The sequence below is a fragment of the Myotis nattereri genome, assembly GCF_964212035.1.
Source record: "Myotis nattereri genome assembly, chromosome: X".
Lineage (NCBI taxonomy): Eukaryota > Metazoa > Chordata > Mammalia > Chiroptera > Vespertilionidae > Myotis > Myotis nattereri.
This window is the reverse complement of record NC_138078.1, coordinates 39,157,873-39,184,321: the sequence shown is the minus strand read 5'-3', so window position 1 is coordinate 39,184,321 and position 26,449 is coordinate 39,157,873. Positions and strand designations below refer to the sequence as shown.

At 39.3% G+C, this 26,449-nt stretch overlaps 1 protein-coding gene across 1 annotated transcript in view; it reads right to left on the bottom strand.

Annotated features, from left to right (window-relative positions):
- Nucleotides 1-26,449, bottom strand: part of ATRX (ATRX chromatin remodeler) — a 274,911-nt gene that overhangs the window by 193,477 nt on the left and 54,985 nt on the right. The window contains exons 3-9 of the mRNA XM_081080786.1: nt 23,963-24,018; nt 21,163-21,215; nt 18,635-18,759; nt 15,774-15,887; nt 11,650-11,759; nt 1,587-1,654; nt 17-1,071 (exon numbers count right to left, since the gene is read on the bottom strand). Of these exons, the coding sequence (XP_080936912.1) occupies nt 17-1,071; nt 1,587-1,654; nt 11,650-11,759; nt 15,774-15,887; nt 18,635-18,759; nt 21,163-21,215; nt 23,963-24,018 (1,581 nt within the window). The remainder of the gene's footprint in view (nt 1-16; nt 1,072-1,586; nt 1,655-11,649; nt 11,760-15,773; nt 15,888-18,634; nt 18,760-21,162; nt 21,216-23,962; nt 24,019-26,449) is intronic.

Sequence of the window (26,449 nt, the reverse complement as noted above, 5' to 3'; positions counted from 1 at the left end):
GTTTTTGATTTAATACCTCCTCTGTTGTCTTTTGAAGTAATATTTAATTTTACAGAAGAACTCTCTAGTTCTTGCTCAGTGCTACTGCTGCCATCTCCCTGGTGATCAGCTGAACTCTGAACTTCCATAGCAGTCTCAAGATTTTCAAAAATGTCTTCTGGAACTGAGGAAGGAACAGATACAATATCCATGTCTAAGTCTTCAGAAGTGTTAGCAGGTTCATACTGAGGTTCTTCTTTTTTATCAGATTTCTCATGTTCACCACTGGTACTTTTATTTGCTCTTTGTTCCGCTACTGGAGTACTCTGATCCATGTGCTCACTGTCTACTTGCTTTTTTGACAGTTTGGCTTCTGATTTTGAAATATCCTTCCTTTCCAAAGCACAGGGTTTTTCTCCTTTTCGTGCTTTTGTTTCACACTTAGCATCTATAACTTTATGCTCTTTGGTATTTTTCTCTTTGTTTACAGCATCCAAACCTCGAATCTCTGTATTTAAATTTTCTTCTAATGCAAGATGAGCTTTCCTGATATCAGCCAACACAGATTTAAAAGCCTTAAGCTGACGTAACTTTGTAGCAGAATCAATTTCTAAATTATCTGTTGACTGCTTCAAAAACTTAACGTAACTAGAGTTCATGTTGGCTGTGGTCTCAATCAATTTTTTTGCCTTCTTAATCATCTCTTTGGGCACAATTAGTGCTGAATAAGAATAGGTTACAGAACCAGAACATGAATCACCCAATTTCTTTTCTTGTCCATTACAATTTGAACTATTTTTCTTTGGAGAAAATCTGGGTGTATGGTCACATACTTTATTATTCTTTTCATTGTCAACTTTTATCTTCTTCTTATTTTGTTGCAACAACTGTTCTAAATTTTCAAATACGCTGTTACATGCAGTAACCAAGTCCAACAAAGGCTCCGGGTGACAAATGTAGCAATACCATTGATTGTTTTCATCCATTATGGTAGACAGCTCTTTTCGGCCAAGGTTACGCAGAATGCATTTCTTACAGAAGGCATTATGGCAAAAATCACAACAAATCAGGTTTCCACCTTCTGCACACCATCTGAAATTATTAAAAATTAAAATATTACTCCCAAATGAAACTCATTTTACATTATTAAAACAATTTAAGCCCAGCTGGTGTGGTTCAGTGATTGAGCATCGACCTGTGAACCAGGAGGTCACCATTTGATTCCCAGTGAGGGCACATGACCAGGTTTCAGGCTTAATCCCTGATGGGGGGCATGCGGGAGACAGCTGTTCAATGATTCTCTCTCAGCATTGACGTTTCTGTCTCTTCCCCTTCTCCCTCCCTATCTGAAATCAATAAAAATATATTTTAAAAATAAATAAAACCATTTAAATTTTCCTGACAGTAATTTTAATAGTAAAGCAATTGTTTATTAGAAACTTAAAACAGCCATAAACCTAAGGCTTTCTGGAATAGAACAATCGTCCATTAAACACATCAATAAAAATAATACAAAAAAATGGATCTAGTAACAGATTATGTAAGAATCCCCCCTTCCAAAAGAGTAAACAACACTGAATTTTAGTTAATCTTGATATATTACCTACCTACATTGTTCATCCATTCCATCTGAGTCACGGCTAATATCATCACTCATGTAATATTTAAAGCAATTCTATTTAAAAAAAGAGAAAAATTTATTCAAAATTGGTAACATACATAAAGGGGAAAAAACTTTATTCTTAAGTCATTAATAAGTAAAGGGAATATGTGTGTATGTGTGTGATTATTATAGACAATCAAAAAAAAAAAACAACAACAACAACACTAAACTACTCAACACTAATACTTTCCAGACATAGGAATAGCTCAAGAAAACAATTCCTTCAAATAGATGTCCATGTCATCAAGCACATTATCCCTTCTATAAATGTTTATAAAATATTTTACTAAAGCAAATTTCTGAACTCTTATGACTAGCTACTTAAGATCTACATTAAAATGTATTAAATGTCAAGGCTAAGCAGGGGGCTTTCTTCCTGCTGGATCAGTTTGCTCTATTCCATAAAGGCACCAGCAGAGACACTGAGGAAAGGCTGCTGTTTCTCTTAGCTATATGCTTATGGCATTTGTTTCTTTATCCCTTAACATTTGGCAATCTGGGGAAGTTGGTTGAAGTGGTATGTGGAGCCCTACTCTGGAGCTGGAGAAAAGCACAGGTACAGCCAAAGGAATTTGTAATGTGTAAAGTTGGCTTCAGTGGGCCTGCCTGTCATAAAAGTGCCTTGCTTCCTCCTCTTAACTGGAATAGTTGTACAATAGATGATCTAATGTCATTGTCCCTTAGTTGACTTGTTTAAGCAAGAATTCCCTGTTAAAGCAACAGCAATAACAATGTAACACTGCAACAGATATGTGCCTGAGTCTTTCCTCCACTCTGGCAATACTCCAGATAAAAGAGGCAAATTGTATAAATACTAGAGGCCCAGTGCAGGAAATTTGTGCATGGGTAGGGTCCCTAGGCCTGGCCAGCGATCAGGGCCTACCTGTGGGGTGACCAGCAGGGCAATCGGGGGGCTCCAGCTGGCACCTGCCTTGGCCAGCCTGGTATCGCCCACTCGCTGGCCCCACCCCCTGTTGCTGCTGCTGGTCGCCTCTCTCTGCGGGGCGACCAGCGAGGCAATCGGGGGAGCCCCCGCTGGCACCTGCCTTGGTTAGCCTGGGGCCTGCGGGCTGGGGGAAGCTCCTGCGTTGAGCATATGCCCCCTGGTGGTCAGTGTGCATCATAGCGACCAGATGTTCTGCCAATCGTTCCACCAGCTGTTTCGCTGTTTGGTGGATTTGCATATTAGGCTTTTATTATATAGGATAACAGACATACAGTGTGGACAAAGAGAAAAAAATATACTACATGTTGAGAGATACTTTGGTTGTTTCCATGTCTTGGCCACCATGAATAATGCTAAAGCTGCAATGAACATAGGGGTGCGTAAATCCTTGTGAAAAAATGTAAAATTTCTCCTGTAGATTCCCAGAACAGTTGCTGAGTCATATGATAACTAAATTTTTCTTAATTTTGGAGGAACCTCCATACTGTTTTCCATAGTGGCTGTATCAGTTTACATTCCCACCAGCAGTGAATGAGACTTTCTTTTCATCCATAGCCTCTCCAAAACTTATTATTAGTAATTTTTATAATAGCCATTCTAACACATGTGAGGTGGTATCTCAATAAAGCTGTGGTTTGCTCTTCTGATTTGCAATTTGATTTGTAGAATTAATAGAATGAATAAAAAACATGTCGAGCATGGCTGGCATGGCTCAGTAGTTGAGCATCAACCTATGAACCATGAGGTCATGGTTGAATTCCTGGTCAGGGCACATGCCCAGGTTGCGGGCTCAATCCCCAGTGTGGGACATGCAAGAGGCAGCCAATCAATGATTCTCTCTCATCACTGATGTTTCTATCTCTCTCTCCCTCTCCCTTACTCTCTGAAATCAATAAAAATATATCTTTAAAAAAAGATGCCATACATATATACAATGGTATACTATAAGATGAAATACTGCCATTTGCAAAAACATGGATGGCTCTTGAGAATATCATGTTGAGCAAAATAAGTCAGGCAAAAGTACAGAACCACGTGATTTCACTCATATGTGGGATATAAAAATGAAACTCAGACACAGACAATGTATAATGGTTACCACAGGTAAGGTAAGTAGGGGTAATAAAAGGTAAAGGGTTCAAATATACAGTGATAGAATAAGATCTGACTTTGGGTGGTGGGCACATAATGCAATATACAGATTATGTATCATAGAATTGTATACTTGAAACCTATATAATTTTATTAACCAATGTCACCAAAAAAAAATTGATTTAAAAAATAAAATCTATCACAGAAAAATGTATTAGATGATCTTGGTACTTAATAAATTTAATACTCACCATCTATATAAACAGCTACTATGTGTGCAGCTTAGCAACATTATACTACATTAAAAAACTGTTATATTTATTTCGAAAAATACCTACCATGCAAGGTCAGAGGTATTATGCCTCATTTGAGAGTAAAAACTAAGTTTCCATTGATATGTGAATAAATCTGCTAAAGGCATACCACTGCACTAGTAAAAGACAAAACTAGCATTCAAATCCAAGTCTGATTGACACTAAATTCCTTTTACTGGGACTGGATAAAGGGAAGGTTCCATATCCATTGGTAAAAACTGTTTGTTACTGAAATGGGCTAACCTCAACAGACAGGTCCTTTGGGGGAAAAATCAATAAGATATATAAGAAAAGAGAATTGGAATGCCCATTACAAATCCAACAACTTGAATTTCAGCTATCAGAATTTAAAACTAGAGGTTACAACATGAACCCTACATAGGATCCTGGCTGAACTTAATTCAAGGAAAGGAAGGACACAAATTGCTAAAGAGAAAAATTTACTGCATTTAAGTAGGTCTCTATCAAAAATGCATAAGAGAAACTATCTAAAACTAGAACTCTGAGGAAAGTTTGGTCTGACCCCGCATTTCAAGGAGACATTATATTGCAAAACAAACACAGGATTAATCTTAGCAGTTGATATGTATTGGGGAAACCATAACCTTGATATTATACATCTATAAAATAAACTCCAAAGCATTATTAATTTTAAAAAGTGTACATAAACTGCTAACAGTATTTTTAACACATATTAAACATTTTTATTTCCATTATCTCCACAGAGACAAATAGATTTTGGAATTTAGATTACATAAGAGGGAAAGATACCTGAAAAAATAGATATAAAAATACTCAACGAAATATTAGCAAACTAGATCCAACAATACATTAAAAAGATCATATGCCATAATCAAGTGGAATTTATTCCAGGGATGCAAGACTGGTACAATATTTGCAAATCAATGAACATGATCCATCACATAAAGAGATTGGAAGATAAAAATCACATCATCATATCAATAAATGCAGAAAAAGGATTTGAAAAAATCCAGCACCCACTTATAATAAAAACTCTCAGCAAAGTGGGAAGAAAGGGAACATACCTCAAAATAATAAAGGCCATATATGACAACCCCACAGCCAAGATCACACTCAATAAGCAAAAAATAAAAGAATTTCCCTTAAAATCAAGAACAAGACAGGAATGTCCACTTTCACCACTCTTATTCAACATAGTACTGGAAGTCGTAGCCACAGAAATTGGACAAGAAGAGATAAAAGGCATCCAAATTGGAAAGGAGGAAGTAAAACTGCCATTATTTGTAGATGACATGACATTGTATACAGAAAACACTAAAGACTCAACCAAAAAATGACTAAAACTGAGAAATGAATTCAGGATACAAAATAATGAGAAATGAGTGCAATTTTATATACCATAATGAACTACCAAATGGCAACGTAAGAAAACAATCCCATAAAAAAATATGGTACCAAGAAATAAATTTAGCCAAGGAAGTAAAACACCTGTATCCAAAAAATTAAAGATACTGATTGATGAACCAAGATGGCAGCATAGGCAAACGCCTATACTCGCTTCCTCCCACAACCACATCAAAATTACAACTAAAATACAGAACAACCATCATCCAGAACCTCTGGAAAGCTGGCTGAATGGAAGTTCTACAACTAAAGAAATAAAGAAGAAAGCACACTGAAACTGGTAGGAAGTGCGGAGGCATGGAACAGGCTGATCCTGCACCCACGGATAACATCAAACTAAAAAGTTTTTGCACAACACAGGAAACCATCAAATAACTAAAAAGAATGGAAACTAAGGAGAAAATAAATGAGACTACATCAAAATAAAAAGCTTCTGCACAGCAAAAAAAAAATCATGGGGGGAGGAACCAGGATGGCGGCTTAGGAAACACCAGAGATTGCTGCCTCGCACAACCACTTCAAAAATACATGCCAAAACCGGTTTGGCTCAGTGGATAGAGTGTCGGCCTGTGGACTGAAAGGTCCCAGGTTCGATTCCGGTCAAGGGCATGTACCTGGGTTGTGGGCACATCCCCAGTGGGAGATGTGCAGGAGGCAGCTGATCGATGTTTCTCACTCATCGATGTTTCTAACTATCTCTCTCCCTTCCTCTCTGTAAACAATCAATAAAATATATTTTTTAAAAAAAATACAACTAAAAGATGGAATGGACATCACCCAGAACCACAGGAAGGCTAGCTGAGGGGCAATTCTACAACTAGAAGGAAAGAGAAAAGCATACCGAGACTCAGAGGAGGCGCAGTGCTGAAGTAAAATACAAAGGTGCGGAGGTGCGTGCGGAGCGGACTGGCGGCTGAGGGCACGGTTGTCTGTTTCAATCTGGAGGGAGTCTCAGGCTCTGAGCTCCAGTTCCAGGTGAGTCTCTGGGGACCCAGACTCAAACGGGAGAAGCAGGACTATCTGGCATCGGTCGGAATTCGAGGGCAGCTTTCTCTCCGAGGGGCTTGCAGCGATTACCGGGACACTGAGAGGCAGAGCCTCTGGGGACCGGACTGAGAGCAGCCATAACTGCTCGCTCCGCCTGCCCAGTTGATCCACTGGGACCAACCCTGCCCAAGCCTTGCACAGAGGCATTTGCTGGTTAGCCTCAGGTAGAGGCTAGATTAGCACCGCCCTAGAGATCCAAGACAGAAGTTCTCCCACTGCAGACACAGATGATTCTCACAGCCAATTGACCTGGAGGTCAAATCCCTCACAGTCTTACCTACAACAATCAAGGCTTAGCTACAACAAGACTGTGCACAAAGACCACAAGGGGGGGGCACCAAGAGTGTCTACCTCAGGTAATTGGGACACTTAGCACAGAAAGCCACTCTATCGACACAACAAAGCATAAAAAATGCTGAGACAAAGAAACAGGACACAAATGACAGACCTGGAGGAAAGCAGGCTGCTGGATATAGAATTCAAAACCACACTTTTGAGGTCTTTCCAGAGTCTTCTAGAGACTGCCGATAAACTTAATGAGATGTACAAGAAATCTAATGAGACCCTCGATGTTGTGATAAAGGACCAACTATAAATTAAGCATACACTGACTGAAATAAAGAATATTATACAGACTCCCAACAGCAGACCAGAGGATCGCAAGATTCAAGTCAAAGATTTGAAATACGAAGAAGCAAAAAACACCCAACCGGAAAAGCAAAATGAAAAAAGAATCCGAAAATACAAAGATAGTGTAAGGAGCCTCCGGGACAACTTCAAGTGTACCAACATCCGAATTATAGAGGTGCCAGAAGATGAGAGAGAGCAAGATATTGAAAACCTATTTGAAGAAATAATGACAGAAAACTTCCCCTACCTCCTGAAAGAAATAGACTTCCAAGTCCAGGAAGCACAGAGAACCCCAAACAAAAGGAATCCAAAGAGGACCACACCAAGACACATCATAATTAAAATGCCAAGAGCAAAAGACAAAGAGAGAATCTTAAAAGCAGCAAGAGAAAGAAACTCAGTTACCTACAAGGGAATACCCATATGACTGTCAGCTGATTTCTCAACAGAAACTTTGCAGGCCAGAAGGGAGTGGCAAGAAATATTCAAAGTGATGAATGCCAAGAACCTACAACCAAGATTACTTTATCCAGCAAAGCTATCATTCAGAATTGAAGGTCAGATAAAGAGCTTCACAGATAAGGAAAAGCTAAAGGAGTTCATCACCACCAAACCAGGATTATATGAAATGCTGAAAGGTATCCTTTAAGAAGAGGAAGAAGAAGAAAAAGGTAAAGATACAAATTATGAACAAATACGCATCTATCAACAAGTGAATCTAAGAATCAAGTGAATAAATAATCTGATGAACAGAATGAACTGGTGATTATAACAGAAACAGGGAAATAGAAAGGGAATGGACTGACTATTCTTGGGGGGGAAAGGAGTGTGGGGGATGGGGAAAGAGACTGGACAAAAATCGTGCACCTATGGATGAGGACAGTGGATGGGGAGTGAGGGCGGAGGGTGGGGTTGGAACTGGGAGGAGGGGAGTTATGGGGGGGAAAAAGAGGAACAAATGTAATAATCTGAACAATAAAGATTTAATTTAAAAAAATCATGAACAAGAGAGTCCACTGCATAGGAGACATATTTGCTAATGTTACATCTGATAAGGGTTTAATCTCCGAAATTTATAGGGAACTCATACAACTTAACATAAGGAAGATAAACAATCCAATCAAAAAATGGCAAAGGAACTATATACACACTTCTCAAAAGTGGACATACAGAATGCCAAGAGGCATATGAAAAATGTTCAAAGTCACGAATCATCCAAGAGATGCAAATCAAAAAGACAATGAGATACCGCCTCACACCTGTCAGAATGGCTATCATCAACAAACAACAAGTACTGGCGAGGATGTGAGAAAAAGGAACCCTCATAGACTGCTGCTGGGATTGCCAATTGGTTCAGCCATTGTGGAAAACAGTATGAAGTTTCTTCAAAAAATGAAAAATGGAACTCCCATTTGTCCCAGTAATCCCACTTCTAGGACTATATCCCAAGAAATAAGAAACACCAATCAGAAAGGATATATGCACCCCTATGTTCACAGCAGCATAGTTTACAATAGCTAGGATTTGGAAACAGTCTAAGTGCCCATCAGCAGATGAGTGGATTAAAAAACTGTGACAATTACACAATGGAATACTACCCTGCTGTAAAAAAAAAAAAAAAAAAAAAAAAAGAAGTCTTACCATTTGCAATAGAATGGATGGACCTGGAGAGCATTATGCTAAGCGAAAAAAGCCAGTCGCAGAAAGATAAGTATCACATGATTTCACTCATTTGTGGAATATAATGAACAACATAAACTGATGAACAAAAATATATCCAGAGACACAGAAGCATCAAACAGACCATCAAACCTCAGAGGAAAGACAGGGGAGGGGGTAGGGAGGATAAGAGATCAACCAAAGGACTTGTATGCATGCATATAAGCATAATCAATGGACATAGACAATAGGGGGGTGAAGGCCTGTGCTGGGGGACCAGGGCAGGCTGGGAGAGGTCAATGGGGAAAAAGAAGACATATGTAATACTTTCAACAATAAAGAATTTAAGAAAAAAAGACAACCCACTAAATGGAAGTACATACTTGCCAATGATACATCTGGTAAGGGGTAAATATTCAAAATTTATAAAGAACTTAACACCACAAAACAAATAATCCCATTTTAAAAATGGGCAAAAGACCTGAATAAACACTTCTCTAAAGAGGACATACAGATGGCCAATAGACAGATGAAAAGATGGGCAATGTCAGTACTCATTAGAGAAACAGAAAGTAAAACCACAATGAGATATCACCTCACACTTGTCAGAATGGTTATCCTATATAATAAAAGTATAATATGCAAATTGACCAAACAGCGAACAGCAGAACGACCATCTGGACAACCATCTGGGACCACGCTATGACACCCACTGGCACCAGGCCAGCCAAGGAGGGTGCTATGCGATTGGTCAGGGGCCCGGCTATTGCCCCATGATCATCCCACAGAGGAAGGCCCAGGCCACCGACCAGCAGTCTGCACCGTGTGGGCAGGGCCTCCCCCTGCAAGGGAAGCCCAGGTCCCAGGTGCTGGCGGCCAGAGGAAAGCCCAAGTGCCATTTCCCTGCCAATGGCCAGAGGGAAGCCTGAGTCCCGGTGCCAAAGGAAAGCTGGTGTCGGCAACCGAGGGAAGGAAGGCCTACACTTGAATAAATTTTGTGCATCAAGTCTCTAGTCATCAATAAGTCAACAAACGACAAGTGTTGGCAAGGATGTGAAGAAAAGAGAACCCTTGTGCACTGTTGGTAGGAATGTAGATTAGTGCAGCCACTGTGGAAACCAGTATGGTTTCCTCAAAAAATTATAAATGGAACTGTCTTACAACCCAGTGATTCCACTTCTGGGAATATATCTAAAGAAACCAAAACACTGATTTGAAAGAATGTTCATTACAGCATTATTTACAATAGCCAAAATATGGAAGCAGCTCAAGTGCCCATCAGCAGAGAAAAAAGCTGTGGTAAATTTACATAATGGAATATCATTCAGCCATAAAAAGGAAAGAAATCTTACCTTTTGCAACAGCATGGATGGACCTAGAGGGTATTATGCTAAGTGAAATAAGCCAGTCAGAGAAAGACAAATACCATCTGACTTCACTTATATGTGGAATCTAATGAACAAAATAAACAAACTAACTAGAAACAGACTCATAGATACAGAGAACAGACTAACAGCTGTCAGAGGGTAGGGGAAATGAGGAGGGCTGTGTGAAATAAATGAAGAGATTAAGCAAAAAACAAACCTCATAGACACAGGCAACCGTAGGTTGATCACCAGAGGGAAAGAGGGATGGTAGGCAGGTAGAAGTGGGAAAAGGGGGGGATAAATGATGATGGCAGGAGACTTCACTTTGGGTGGTGAACACACTGTACAATTTACAGATGATCTATATATATAAAAGCCTAATGTGCAAATTGTCCCCACGGGAGTTCAACCGGGAGACCGATTGCTCGCTATGGAATCAGCGCAGAACGAAGGTCCCTGCTATCAGCCCATAGGCCCTGATTGCAGCCCCGGCCTAGGGACCCTACCCATGCACGAATTTCATGCACAGGGCCTCTAGTATATTATAAAATTGTATACTTGAACTCTAGATAATTTTATTAAGTAATGTAACCCCTATAAATTCAATAAAAAAGAAAATGTTTATAATTTAATAGATATAAAATTATATATTCAGTCTGATCTCAATTACATAAGTGTGCATTTTTTGAAATTTAAAGGAAATTTTAAAAACTAATGTTTATCCATGAAAAAAAGGTTATAAAACATACATATGCATATAAATACACTCTTCAGATTTTGTAACACACTACACTCTCCCTTACTTACCAGTCTTTGAATACCATCTTGCCTCTGCCTGGAATAAGCTGAACCAATCCCACTTCATCAGGCTAATTCCTATTTATATTTCAGATCCTATTTTATATCATCCTATATAATAAAAGGGTAATATGCAGATTGACCCTAAAAGCAGAACCACTGGGAATGACTGGTCATTATGACACACACTGACCACCAAGGGGCAGACACTCAATGCAGGAGCTTCCCCAAAGGGGAAGCTCTGCTCAGCCACAAGCCAGGCTGACGGCTGCCAGCAGCAGTGGTGGCAGGAGCCCCTCCTACCTCCTCAGCAGTGCTAAGGATGTCCGACTGCAGCTTAGGCCTGCTCCCCGCTGGCAAGTGGACATCCACTGAGGGCTCCTGGGCTGCCAGAGGGATGTCTGACTGCTAGCTTAGGCCCGATCCCCTGGGGAGTGGGCCTAAGCCAGCAGGTGGACATCCCCCAAGGGGTCCCAGACTGCGAGAGGGCACAGGCCAGGCTGAGGGCCCCCCCGCCCCGAGTGCACAAATTTTTGTGCACCGGGCCTCTAGTGTTCATTATAAAGCCCCCCACCCACCCAAATCCAACTTACACAGGCTTCCTGTGTGTTCCCAAATCTCCCCTATCATGGCACTAATTGGGCAGTCTTCCCCACTACAATATTAGCCCTCTTCTTCAGCACTGTGGACCAAAGTTCTAACACTGTGCTGACACATGGTAAGCATTCAATTATTTGTGGAATGAATTATCAACAGATCATTACATACCTTACAAATAAGTACTTGGAGGGAAGGATGTCTATAAATGGAATCTTTTTGAAAATGATTGACCTGTTGTCCACAAGCTGTGCAGCTCACAATCCCATGAAGCCCATCTTCTAGGAGAAATGAGTGGCCTTTATTAACACATATACATACATACAAAGAGATATTTACATTGGTCATAATTTTGCACCTTTCGTATTGGAAATGAAATATATCATAATCCTTGGGAAAATGACATTTGGACATAAGTAAAAAGGTTAATAATTTTATTAACTTACTAAAAATATGACAATCTTAGCAAATCTCAGAGATACAAATTCTAACTTGTTTCCCTTTACAAATGCAAACCCTATTTCTCACAACAACTCAATATAACATGAGACTCCATAAAAGAAGTTCTAAAAACAGGGGTGAAGAACTCTTCATTTTGTTATTAATTTTCAAATAAATTCAGATCTTGAAGAATCAAGAACCAAGTGATATATATAGAACAGATTCTTTATCAACCCTATACTAAAGTTAGGTATGCCATATAGGTTTTATTCTCAAAATAGAATTGTCTACACAGTTATTTTCAATATAGTATGTGAAAACCTAATAATATTATATTACCAGTTTGTTCCCAAGATTTACTTCAATATTATCCACAATTCCCATTAAGCTGCCTTATTTTTGTGTTTATTCCACTGTCTACTCCATAGTTGCACTGACTATTTCCAAATAAGACTTGTAGGTACACCTATCTTGGCAGCAAAACCGCAGAATGGTTGAAGGAAGGAAGGGACAGCCCCATTGGTATTTGCAGAAAAACAGATTGAAGGTAACCTAAGGAACAAATCATAAGAGGAAACCTCTACTGCCTTACTCTCATCCCTCGTGCTGCTTAAGACAGTGCTTCGCAATCTGAGCTGAACATTAGAATCATCTGGTGAATCTTTTTAAAAATCAGATAGTCATCCCCCACCCCTAAATGGAATCCCCTAAAATTTTTTTTTAAGTTTTGCCAATGATTCTGATGTGCAATCAAGATCTTGATCAAAGTAAGGATGTAGATTATGATTCAAAACAAGCCAATAAAATGTTTGCATTCACAAGTAAAAGAGAGACAACTAAAACAAAAAATACAAACTGTCTATCCCTAAATAAAAGATAAAAACAACATAACATTTTTCACCTATTAATTTCTTATTTTGTTTTCTTACTTTTAAGGTCCAAATCACTTATGGGCCCAAATATTATCACAAATATTTTTATTTTGCAGAGGTTACAAAAGTTTATCCAAGGTATAAGGGTACCACCATACTTTCCAGAAAATATAGAGAATTTGACTTACTACATAAGCTGCTAACACTATATTTTAAATCATATTGGTCTGCATTAGTGTTTGATCGTGAGTATTCATATATTTTGTGTTTTAACATAAATATACAGTGTGCTTTTTCATTTAAAATAATTGCTTTCAGATAAACAAGATGAATAAAAGCTAGAGTTTGAATATTCACTCAATGGTAGATAATATTTATTAAACATCTTCTATGTGCTTTTTGCACATATATCACTCAAGAATTAAATAAAACTAGGTGACACATTGAAGAATTTCTCCAAAGTGTGCACAAGGAATCATATAGAGGATAGTCACTGCAGTATTAATTAGGAAATTAGAAAAAAACTGGAAATACCGTCACATTTGGGAAATAGTGGTTTACTAATACAACAGAATTCTACAAAGCAGTAAAAAATAAAACAACTAGATATACACTTACTGGCATGGATACATTTCAAAAACAATGTTGAATGGAAAATGTTGCAAAAGTATATATACAACATACTATTTTGTATATGTTTAAAAGAAAAATAAATGCTTTATGAGTAGATGTACAGAAAAAACATAAAAACATGCATGGAAATCACACACACACACACACACACACACACACACACATGCATGCATACAAACTTCAAGATAATCATTACCTGAAGGGCGGTAGGAAAGGGAAATTGATGAGAGTAAGACTGAACCAATATTTCAGCTAAGCAAATACTGTAAAATACTGAAATATTCCTTTGATTTATGTACTTGTTTCTATGTGTTTTAAATCTTTATTTTTAGATATAAAATCTTAATGATTATAATACAGTATATACATAAAAAGGAAGCATTGTTGTTTTTGAACTCAATATATTTTAATAATTTTAAAGAGGAAACAAAATTATTGAGAAATATAGAAAATCAGATATAAAGTATATTTTTAAATAGTTAAACTAGGAAAAGGATGTCAAAAGAGACTATGGTACTTAAACAACAGTGGCTCCTAAAATGGTCAAAATAGCTGTATCTTTGTGTTTAACTTTATTTCAAATCAATATGAGAATATTTTATATATAGTTTACATTCTTGACAGTTTCCTAAGTTAGGCTTCAATTTTTGAGCTAGCTTTCCTTGGAAGTCTGAATATTAACTAGCAACCCAGTACTTCAGATCACTAGTTTACTCATACAAGTATATATAAGTGAACATAGTTAAATTTTCTGTGTGATTTATGACAGCTTAAAGATATACCATATCATTCAGACAAAAACAAACATAAAAGATTTAAGTGCTACAATATGGCTATAAACATAGGTATTTCCTTAAGCACAATGTAAACATTCTTATACAGAACACTCAATAAAATGCTCCAGAAACTTATCAGCTCAGATCAAATACCAGCAGCATATCAAAGTGGCACTAGGAACACCCTCCCCAAAAACTTTGGTTCTTTTTTAATCTCCTTATCCATATTTCAAACACTGGCTGCTCCAGAGTCCCTCCCCAGAAGACACCATTTAGGTATTAATTTTAATACAATGTAGTACACTTAATTATGTGTCCTCTCTAGAGGACCCATGATCAGAAAAAAATAAACTCTTGCTACTGGTCCTTACTATCATTTTCTACTTGCCATTTCTCTTGTTTTTAGAATACTATTTAGTTTCGGCGAGTTTTGTTGCTGCAATAGTAATTACCCTTCTATAAACTAGATTCTCAATAAATCTTTCTTATATTTGAAAGACATAGAACTCCCCATTGTGGACAAAAAAACTAAACATTTCCTTGATTTTCTTTCACAACTAATAAGTTATTTAACCTGAAAACTGATCATAAATTTTATAAATACTGATATGTTTTACTAGTCCTATCAAGATAATCATACAGCACTGAAATAAAAATCTACAAAAAATTTCACCAATATAAGAACCATGCTATAATTTCACAATGAACAGGATAAATATTAAGCAGACACACATCCATTACACTTCTACTCAGAAATTTAGTGGCATGTTCTATCTTATAGAGATTGGTTCCTTTTATAGTCATGGATTCTGGCTCTGTTAATATGCCCCCAAAATACATATAGACACTATTTAAAAATCACAAACAATGGGATACATACTCCATTGTCATGAATTTCTAAATGAATTCTACTTATGCTAACTTTCTACAGATGATAAGCCAATATAATTGTGTGTATAAGTGAGAGTAGACAGACAAAGGAAGAGACGACTCAGAGAAATGTAGCTCCCTTATCTTTTCTACTCAACCTGCATTGCTATCCTTAGATCAATAGCTCTCCAACTTTAATGTACATAAGAAGAAACTGGGACAAATTTCTGACATCATCCCTAGAAGTTCTAATTTGTTGGGAATGGAGTCAAGGGACTTGAATTTTTAAAAAGCACCCCAGGTAACACTAATGCAAATGTTCATCACTCTGTGAAACAATGTTTTAGATATGTATAAAGTTACATGAAGGCCACAGGCAAGATTTTGTCCAAATCTAAAATTATTTTGGGGTGAGGGAACACATAGTATTCTGACATATAGCAATACAGAACTAACATGTGCAAGAAGGAAATGCTAATCTTCTGGAGATAACTTAATAGCCACTGAAGGCAAAGGTGTTTTGATTAATGGTATTAACCTTTTCTGCTTCAGAGCTCAGAGAGAATCAGAAGTTATTTTTAAGTAGTGCTTTTAATAAACAATGGGCAGAAAAGTGGAGGTATTTTTAGTAAGCACATCAGATTTTCCAATATGGTCATAAACAGCAATTTAAATTCATGTTTTCATTTTCATTTGTATTTACCTCCGCGTTTTTTGAGATTTTCAGTTTTCATTTTACTTCTGCTTCTAAATTCAGGCCCTTTAAAATCATCTTTGTCTTCATTCAGCACTGGCTCTGGTTGTACAATCACTGTACCTAGAATGATTTCATTTAAAAAACCATTACACATATTAAATGTGCACGTGAAGTACAAGACTTCAGTTCAGATAAAGCCAACATTGCTGGTACATAGTTTTGTTTCTTTCAAGCTTTCAATACTTGTATAAGGACCTCTTAAGTGAAAATAAAACAGGGAAATAGTAAAAGGGCCAGGTGTCAACAATCAGATTACTTTTTGGAATATTGCTCATAAAAATGGGAGAGGGAGGTATTATAAAGTAATAACATAAATGTGTGAATAAAGCAGAAAGTCTCAGCCCAATTCTGATTTTTATAGTGCCTATATGAACATCCATGCTAAGTTCCATAAAGAGTTTATAAAATAAAATGACCAGATGGGAAATTTTTAAAAAAATACCCTATTCTTCTCATAATCCAAATTCTAAACTACAAAAAAAGATGTTTGAGGTTTCTTTTTATTTCTCAATTATAGTTGACATTCAATATTATATTATTTTCAGCTGTACAATACAGTAATTAGACATTTATATAACTTACAAAGTGAGAAAAAGATTATTAAGAGATGTTTTATATTGCTTTGGATGAGAATAATGGGGGGCAATGTGAGTAGTTAATTCTGCTATTATTGCTATAACTATTCTGAGGCCTTTCCCAACTAGTATGTCAAAGTTTCAGTAACCTACAAAGTTCTTAAAGAGTTCCATACAAAAGGTTTCTTTGAGATACTTAAGTTTAAGTGCTCTAACAATAAACTGTAGGATGACTTCAATTGTTAGTCCCTATGGAAATATTTTAGAAAGACTATACTTTCTTAGCTATAAAGCATGTGAATTTAAGACAGGGGTTATTCATTTAATTTTTCATTTTAATCTCTCAAGAAAAAATAAAGCAGGGATATAGAAAAAGGGTCCAGGTCTCACATTTATCTACATTGCTGAGCTTAATAACTGTGCATTATGGCAACAATTAAGAAAGTAAAACCTGGTAGTCAGGGGAGGTTCCCCTGACCCATGTGTCCATGTTATTCAGCAAGCAGATTTTCACAAGGAATAGCAATCTAGTTAAATGAATTTCTGAGAAAAGGGGAAGGAGACACAAAGGATTGAGTTTTTACAAACGAGTGAATTTACACAACCTCCAAAAAACTTAATCAACAACAACCATTTCACATATATACTCTCAGAGAAGCCACAGCACTTGAAAAAAAGTTAAAGATTTATAACTAACAAAAATATTAGGATTCTTTCTGAAGTTTCTCCTCTAAATGGAAGCAAAGCAGCAGAGTGGAAAGAGCATTCACTAGCTTTGGATTCAGACAGACCTGGGTTCAAATTCTAGCTTCTCAATTTAAAGCTGAAAAAGTGCCTTGAGCTCTGAATTTGTTCCTTCATCTCTACAAATAGAAACAATATCTACCTTACAGCACTGTTCTGACGGTTAAATGAGTTAATTTTGTAAGAATCTGGTATCTACACACACTCAATATATAATTATTAACAATAATTACAATCACCTAAACTTAACTTCATGGAAAGAGTTTATTTCTGGTTTAGTGGGAGAGTATTATGCTTAGGTCAAGTTAGTAACATCCCATACTAACTTTGTTCCACAACATCATTAAAAGAAAAATTTGAATTCCTAGTTCTTAGCTCACCCAGTGGCCATCATAAAGACACCCAGTAACAACCACTGACAATGAAGCAAGCCAAAGTGAATCACTGCCTACAGGACTCAGACTCCCATGTTAGCAGTTTCTGCCCTTGGCTAGCAAAACCATTATATAATATTTATCATAAATTATTTGCAAAACCATGTAAATGGTAGGCCCATCAATTTTTCTTCTATCTTTCTTCTTTCTCTCATTTACTCATTTTTCCTCACTTCATTCCTCAGCTACTGTAACTTCTAATTGGTCTTAGTCAAACAATGTCTGATCCTCCTACCCACCATTTTTTAAAATTTCTGTAGTCAAAAAACGTGTCATAAAAACATAAGTACAGACAGAGAACAAAATTTACTAAACACTGCTGTCAAAATAAATTTGAAAAATCTGCTAAGAGCCATAAACTATTTAATAAAGAAAAATAATCCACACTTTTAACTCTGAAACACCGTGAAATTACCAAAACCCTTGTCATTCTCTTATGAGGAAATCATTCCGCTCTCAGACTTGGACTATGAAAAACTCAAGATTTTCATTTGGCTTTTTTGACGCAATTCAATTAACTGTTTAAAGGTTAGAACTGCAACAGTCGAGAAATATATGACAAGGCTTTTTAAAGGGATAATTACAAAAAATACACCTAAATCTATCTTTAATAGTTAACTTTAGCATTGACTCTTAGCAAATTTAAGAATAAAGTAAAGCTAAACTCAGTTTTAAATGTTTTTGTTAAAAAGTTTTCAGAATATTCATTACGTTTTTCTACAAAGCAAGCACATTAAAATTTACTGAACCAAAACTTAATACATTAAAATTTTAAACCAACTTCCAAAACCATGTAAAATGAAAACTAAAATCCCTTTTCTAGAACCCAATCGAAAGAGAAAGTAAGTATTGTTCTTTCAAAGCTGACTGAATATTCTAAATTAATAACCTCAATAACACATTATCATTACCATACTAATACATTTCCATCACTATTAAAGTGCCAGGTTGGTCCTTTACACACAGTTAACAGAAATCAAGTTCCAATTTTATAACAATGATTTTTTAAAATACATTTCAACTTAAATTCATATGAAAAAATAATACACATTACCTTTTGGCAAGCTTTGCATAGTAATATCATTTTCTGAATTGTCATTAGAAGCATCTTCATTTACAGTCTCATCCAAAGGTTTTTCATCATCTGATTCTACATACTTTGTTACAATTGAAGGTTTCCTATGAAAGAATTACGTCCATAGAATTATGGACACTTCTGACAATTGGAACAATACCCAAAGAATATAAATAACAGGTTTAGATTGAGCAGTGGCTCTTAAGCAGGAAAACATATAAAAATCACGTAGGGAAGCATACATCTCTATTCCATATTACTGAAGATTACAACTCAGTAGGTAGGACCAGAACATGTACATTCAAAAAAGCTACCGAGGGATTGTGAAGGAAACTCCCAGTTAAGAATCATTACTTTAGAGAATCTACACTAATAAAAGAGAAAAATGGTAATTGGCGTACGGCAATACCCTTTTCATTGGCTAATCAGGGCTATATGCAAATTAACTGCCAACTAAGATTGGCAGTTAACTGCCAACTAAGATTGGCAGTTAACTGCCAACTAAGATTGGCAGTTAACTGCTGACAAGATGGCGGCTAATTTGCATATGTAGGCACAATGCAGGGAGGGGAAAGGGAAAGCAGGAAGAAGCCCCCTGCCACTGACAGTGATCGGAAACCCAGGGGGGAGCTAAGAGCTGGGGGGCAGGGCAAAGGCGGCCCTGGGGCCGCCTTTGCCCTGCCCCCCAGCCATGATCGGAGAATCAGGTGCCTTTGCCGCCCTGGCCAGTGATAGCAGGAAGTAGGGGTGGAGCCAGCGATGGGAGCTGGGCACAGTCGAAGCTGGCAGTCCCAGGAACTAGGGGTCCCTCGCCTGGGCCTAAAGCGGAGCCCACGATCGCGGGGCCGCTGCAGCTGCGGGTCCCGCTGCCCGGGCCGGACGCCTAGGCCAGAGGCGTTAGGCCTGGGCAGGGGCAGAGCCTGCAACTGCGGGGAGCTGAGGGTCCCCTGCCCAGGCCTGATGCCTGGGCCAGAGGCATCAGGCCTGGGTGGAGGGCGGAGCTGGGGATTGGGGGGATATGATGGTCCCCTTGCCCAGGCCTGAAGCCTGGGTCAGAGGCGTCAGGCTTGGGGGGGGGGGTGGTGGAGCAAGCGATCAGAGGGAGATGGGGGTCCCCTGCCCAGGCCTGATTCCTGGGCCAGAGGCCTCAGGCCTGGGCGGGGGCCAGAGCCAGTGATCGGGGGGAGATGGGGGTCCCCTGTCCAAGCCTGACACTTCTGGCAGAGGCGTCAGGCCTTGGCAAGGGGCCGATCCGGCGATCGGAGGGTGATGGGGGTCTACGCCTGAGGGCTCCCAGTATGTGAGAGGGGGCAGGCTGGGCTGAGGGACACTCCCCACACACACACACACACCCAGTGCACGAATTTCGTGCACTGGGCCCCTAGTAAGTTAATAACAATCAAGCTGTGTTTATTAAAAGATATTCCCATCCTGTCCAGGTAGGTAAGCTGGTTAGAGCATCGTCCAGATATCCCGGCTTTGGTTGCAAGTTCAATCCCCGGTAAGGACACATACAAGAATCAACCAATGAATGCATGAATCAATGAAGCAATGAATCAATGTTTCTATCTCTTCCTCTCTTCTCTCTCCCTCCTTCTCTCACTCTCTCTCTCAAAATCTATAAATAAAATTTTTAAATGATCCCAAATGCTTCAGAGCACGACAGTTTTAAAAAAGACAGTCCCACTGATCAGAAACAACAAAAGTCCAATAAAATAAATTGAAAACTTCTAATAAGAACTATACTACACAGCCCAGCCAGTGTGGTTCAGTGGTTGAGCATCGACCTATGAACCAGGAGGTCAGGGTTCGATTCCTGGTCAGAGCACATGGCCAGGTTGTGGACTCGATCCCCAATGTGGGACATGCAGGAGGTAACAGATCAATGATTCTCTCATATCGTTGATGTTTCTATCTTTATCTCCCTCTCCCTTCTCCTCTGAAATCAATAAAAATGTATTTTTAAAAAAGAATTATGCTACACAGTATAGTATGCATTATAGTATGCTTGGAAGTAGTTTCAGTCATTATGTACAATTCACTGGCAATTTTACACAGATAAGTATTTTTACCACTCTTTGATTTCCTTATAAATTCCTCATAACTATAATGGCTACCACTCCCAATCTTAGACAATTTCGCATAACCCTAAAAAAACCATACTGCCTCATGAGGCATTCAATATTTCAACTCCCTTTTCCTCCTTTTTCAAAGCACATATATGATGTAAAATAAGTGATATAAATATAATAAAGGCCACTAGCACCTAATAAATCCTCCCCAGAAAATTCAATAAAAATTCAAAATCAAAATGAATTAATAATTATTGAAGCCAAGTGATAAATAAAAGATTCATTATACTATTGTGTGCATTTTAATTTGTATGTTTGTGTAAAATAGTTTACTTGAAACAAGAGTACTTCAAGTAAGTTTAGAAAAAAGTTATTCTTAGAAAAAAATACAACCTGAAAAATAAATTAACTTTTTTCCCTGCAATATCAACCAACCTCTTTGATCGTGATGATCCTGATGATTTGGATTTTCCTGAAGAGCTAGATCCCTAAATGTGAGGAATAAATACAGAGGTGATTAAGACATTCAAAGAAACACCCCTACAATTAACTAGTAACCTATGCCAAGACCTCTGATACAGTGATATAGTGAGTGTGTGAATGTGTGTGTGTGTGCGTGTGTATATCCTATATAATAAAGCTATAATATGCAAATTGACCATCACACCCTCACACAAGATGTCTGACCCCATGTGGTCAAAATGGCCACCCCATGTGCTCACAAGATGGCTGGCAGGGGAGGGCAGTAGGGGGTGACAAGGCCTGCAGGGGAGGGCAGTAGGGAGGGACCAGGCCTGCAGGGGAGGGCAGTTGGGGTTGACCTGGCCAGCAGGGGAGGGCAGTTGGGGGGGACCAGGCCTGCAGGGGAGGGCAGTTGGGGTTGACCAGGCCTGCAGGGGAGGGCAGTTGGGGTTGACCAGGCCTGCAGGGGAAGGCAGTTGTGGGGGACCAGGCCTGCAGGGGAGGGCAGTTGGGGGGGACCAGGCCTGCAGGGGAGGGCAGTAGGGGGGGACCAGGCCTGCAGGGGAGGGCAGTTGGGGGTGACCAGGCCTGCAGGGGAAGGCAGTTGGGGGTGACCAGGCCTGCAGGGGAGGGCAGTTGGGGTTGACCAGGCCAGCAGGGGAGGGCAGTGGGGGGGACCAGGCCTGCAGGGGAGGGCAGTTGGGGTTGACCAGGCCAGCAGGGGAGGGCAGTAGGGGAGGACCAGGCCTGCAAGGGAGGGCAGTTGGGGTTGACCAGGCCTGCAGGGGAGGGCAGTTGGGGGGGACCAGGCCTTCAGGGGAGGGCAGTTGGGGGTGACCAGGCCTGCAGGGGAAGGCAGTTGGGGTTGACCAGGCCTGCAGGGGAGGGCAGTTGGGGTTGACCAGGCCAGCAGGGGAGGGCAGTGGGGGGGACCAGGCCAGCAGGGGAGGGCAGTTGGGGTTGACCAGGCCTGCAGGGGAGGGCAGTAGGGGGGGACCAGGCCTGCAGGGGAGGGCAGTTGGGGTTGACCAGGCCAGCAGGGGAGGGCAGTTGGGGGGGACCAGGCCTGCAGGGGAGGGCAGTTGGGGTTGACCAGGCCTGCAGGGAAGGGCAGTATTGGGGGACCAGGCCTGCAGGGGAGGGCAGTTGGGGTTGACCAGGCCAGCAGGGGAGGGCAGTTGGGGGGGACCAGGCCTGCAGGGGAGGGCAGTTGGGGTTGACCAGGCCAGCAGGTGAGGGCAGTTGGGGGGGACCAGGTCTGCAGGGGAGGGCAGTTTGGGGTGACCAGGCCTGCAGGGGAGGGCAGTAGGGGGTGACCAGGCCTGCACGGGAGGGCAGTTGGGGTTGACCAGGCCAGCAGGGGAGGGCAGTTGGGGGGGACCAGGCCTGCAGGGGAGGGCAGTTGGGGTTGACCAGGCCTGCAGGGGAGGGCAGTTGGGGGGGGGACCAGGCCTGCACGGGAGGGCAATTGGGGGCGACCGGGCTTGTAGGGGAGGGCAGTTGGGGGTGACCAGGCTGGCAGGGAAGGGCAGTTGGGTGCGATCTGGCCGGCAGGGAGCAGTTAGGCGTCGATCAGTCTGGCAGGGGAGTAGTTAGGGGGTGATCAGGCTGGCAGGCAGAAGCGGTTAGGGGCAATCAGGAGGGCAGGCAGGCAAGCAGTTGTGACCAGCAGTCGTGGATTGTGAGAGGGATCCCAGATTGGAGAGGGTGCAGGCTGGACTGAGGGAAGCCTCACCCCCCACCCAGTGCACAAATTTCATGCACTGGGCCTCTAACATATATATATATACATACATACACACACACACACAAACACACAAATATATATAATATTTTTCTAAAAGGAACTTTAAAATCTAATTCTCATTTACTCTCAGGTTTCCTAGATTTAAAATAATTTTCTGAGTTTTTACTAAATTATTAATGTTAAATTTTAGGGGGTGAGCCTAGACGGGTATGGCTCAATGAATTAACCAGGAGGTCATGGTTCGATTCCCGATCAATCCCCAGAAGGGGCCATACAGGAGGCAGCCTTTCAATGATTTATCATTGATGATCCTATCTGTCTCTCCCTTCCTCTCTGAAATGAATAAAAATATATATTTTAAAAATTTTAGTAAGAGGGAAAGGATACACTTCTTTATCATGTTCTTAGCCCAAGTCAACAAAGACAAAAAAAGATCTAGAAGTAATCAGAGCCCAACAGAGATAGGGAGTTTTAAGGATAAAAAAATGTGTCATTTTCTCTACCCTAATTATGGCACAGAATACCTTCTACAATTTGCTTTAAGATACTAAATTTACTCTTACTTTGTCAGTATAATAAATATATTTTATTGGATTAAATATTTTATATTAGGTAAAATAATACCAAAATCATAGTGTAGGCCTGGGTATCATGTGAAGGACCCCAGGATAGATTCCTATAATAATGCTCAAGATACCCTGACTATCCAGTTTTGATAGATCTCAGAATCATGGAATTCTGCCTGTAACAACCACCTTGATCACCACTGTTACAATATAATAATATTCAAATATCTATCTGTTAGCAAGCCTTCAGTGGTCTGACTTTTGGTATACTGCTCAACCACAATAATAACAAAATCAATAAATATCCTTCTAAAAACGAACAACTACCCAAAATGAAGTAGCATAATAATACTTGGGTATAACAGTAAATTTAACACATGCATGAATTAAATAGGTGTAATCTATCACATTACTCTAGTTGTTATTAGCAATTATTTTAAATGTTTCAAATTATTCTTACCTCTTCCTTGCTGTTTTCCATCATATCAGAGTTATTTCCAGAAACAATGATTTTATCTTTAAAGAGAAGAAATAAAAACATTATTTATCTCTTCAATCCATTATCAAACAGAACAGGAAAACCTACAACTCCACGAACACATTTTTTAATCTATGAAGCATGATAGTATTCATTAATTTATTCTAGAAGAGTTGTCTGACTAAAATCACTCTTAAATTTCAAAAAAAGAGTAGTCTGGTAACAAACCATTCCCTATTATAATTGTTTTAAGGTTCATCTCCTATTAAAAATAAAATCATACTATTAATAAATTATCTCTGCCCTAGCCGGTTTGGCTCATTGGATAGAGCATCGACCTGTGGACTAAAGGAACCCAGGTACGATTCGAGTCAAGGACACGTACCTTGGTTGCAGGCTTCTCCCAGACCCAGGCCCTGGTAGGGACAAGTGCAGGAGGCAATCAATCAAAGTGTTTCTCTCACATTAATGTTTCCTTCTCTCTGTCTTTCCCTATCTCTTCCACTCTCCCTTAAAAAAAAGAAATCAATGGAAAAATATCCTCAGGTGTGGATTAACAAACAAAAATAAATTAAATACATAAATAAATTGTAAAAAAAAAATACTGTAAAATAACAGCAAACAAACCTAAAGAAAACACAGAGAAGGAAATAAAATAAAGATCAGAGAGGAAATTAATGAAACTGGGCATAAAAAAGCAATAGAGAAAAATCAGTGATACTTATTGTGGTCCCTCAATATCTGTCCCTCTGCAAATATCAAAATCGTGGAGAGCTCATGTCCCTTATATAAAATGCTGACGTATTTGCATTTAACCTACACACATCCTGCCATATACTTTATATCAGTGGTTCTCAACCTTATTAATGCCGCGACCCTTTAATACAGTTTCTCATGTTGTGGTGACCCCCAACCATAAAATTATTTTCGTTGCGACTTCATAACTGTAATTTTGCTACTGTTATGAATCGTAATGTAAATATCTGATATGCAGGATGTATTTTCATTGTTACAAACTGAACATAATTAAAGCATAGTGATTAATCACAAAAACAATATGTAATTATATATGTGTTTTCCGATGGTCTTAGGCGACCCCTGTGAAAGGGTCGTGCAACCCCCAAAGGGGTCGCAACCCACAGGTTGATGACCACTGCTTTAAATCATCTGTGAATTATATACAATACCTCAAATAATATGACTGCTACATAAATATTTGTTATATTGTATTGTTTATGGAATAATGACAAGAAAAAAAAAACTGTACATATTCAGTACAGATGCAACCATTACAGGCCTACTACATAGTACCCATCACCAAAAACATAACTTTTTTTCCCAAAAATGTTCAATCCATGTTTGGATGAATCCATAGAAACTATATAGAGACCCACACTGTCATGCTTTGAAAAGATGAACAAAATTGACAAAGTGTAGACTAGATTAATCAAGAAAAAGAGACAAACCTCAAATACTAGAATCAGAAATTAAAGACGGGATGTCACTAACTATTTTAAAAGGGGAGATTGCCCAGCCAGGTGTGGTTCAGCCATTGAGCATGGACCCAGGAACCAAGAAGTCACCAGTTCAATTCCCATTCAAGGAATATGCCCGGGTTGCGGCTCGATCCCCAGTGGGAGGCGTGCAAGAGGCAGCCAATAGATGATTTTTCTCTTGTTGATGTTTCTCTCTCTCTACCTCTCCTTTCCTCTCAAAAATTGAGAAGAATATGTATTTTAAAAAGGGGAGTATATTGAAATATCTTGAACAATTGTACACCAAAAATATTAGATAACCTAAATAAAATGGACTAATTCTTAAACAAACACAAAATACTGAAACTGACACAACAATAGACATTGTGGTAGATTAAAAATGGCTACCGAGTAAGAGGATGTTTACTGAGGGACTTTCTGAAAAACACTGCTGGATGCTAGGGGAAAAATTAACTTAAAAGTGTCTGTATTCAAGATGCTCACATTCTAACGGGAAAGACTGGTATATAAACAATTAAAATACAACTAGAGGGACAGTGCACGAAGTTCGTGCAATGGGGGGGTGTCCCTCAGACCAGTATGCACCATCTCCAATCAGGGACACCTCGGGGGATGTCCGACTGCTGGTTTAGGTCCAATAACCTGTGGATTGGACCTAAACCGGCAGTCGGACATCCCTCTCACAATCTGGGATTGTTGGCTCCGAACTTCTCGCCTGCCTGCCTGCCTTATTGCCCTTAACCGCTTCTGCCTAGCAGCCGGAGTACCCCCTAACCCAGTGATGGCAAACCTATGACACACGTGTCAGGTGACACGCGAACTCATTTTTTTTATTTTTCTTTGTTAAATGGCATTTAAATATATAAAATAAATATCAAAAATATAAGTCTTTGTTTTACTATGGTTGCAAATATCAAAAAATTTCTATATGTGACACGGCACCAGAGTTAAGTTAGGGTTTTTCAAAATGCTG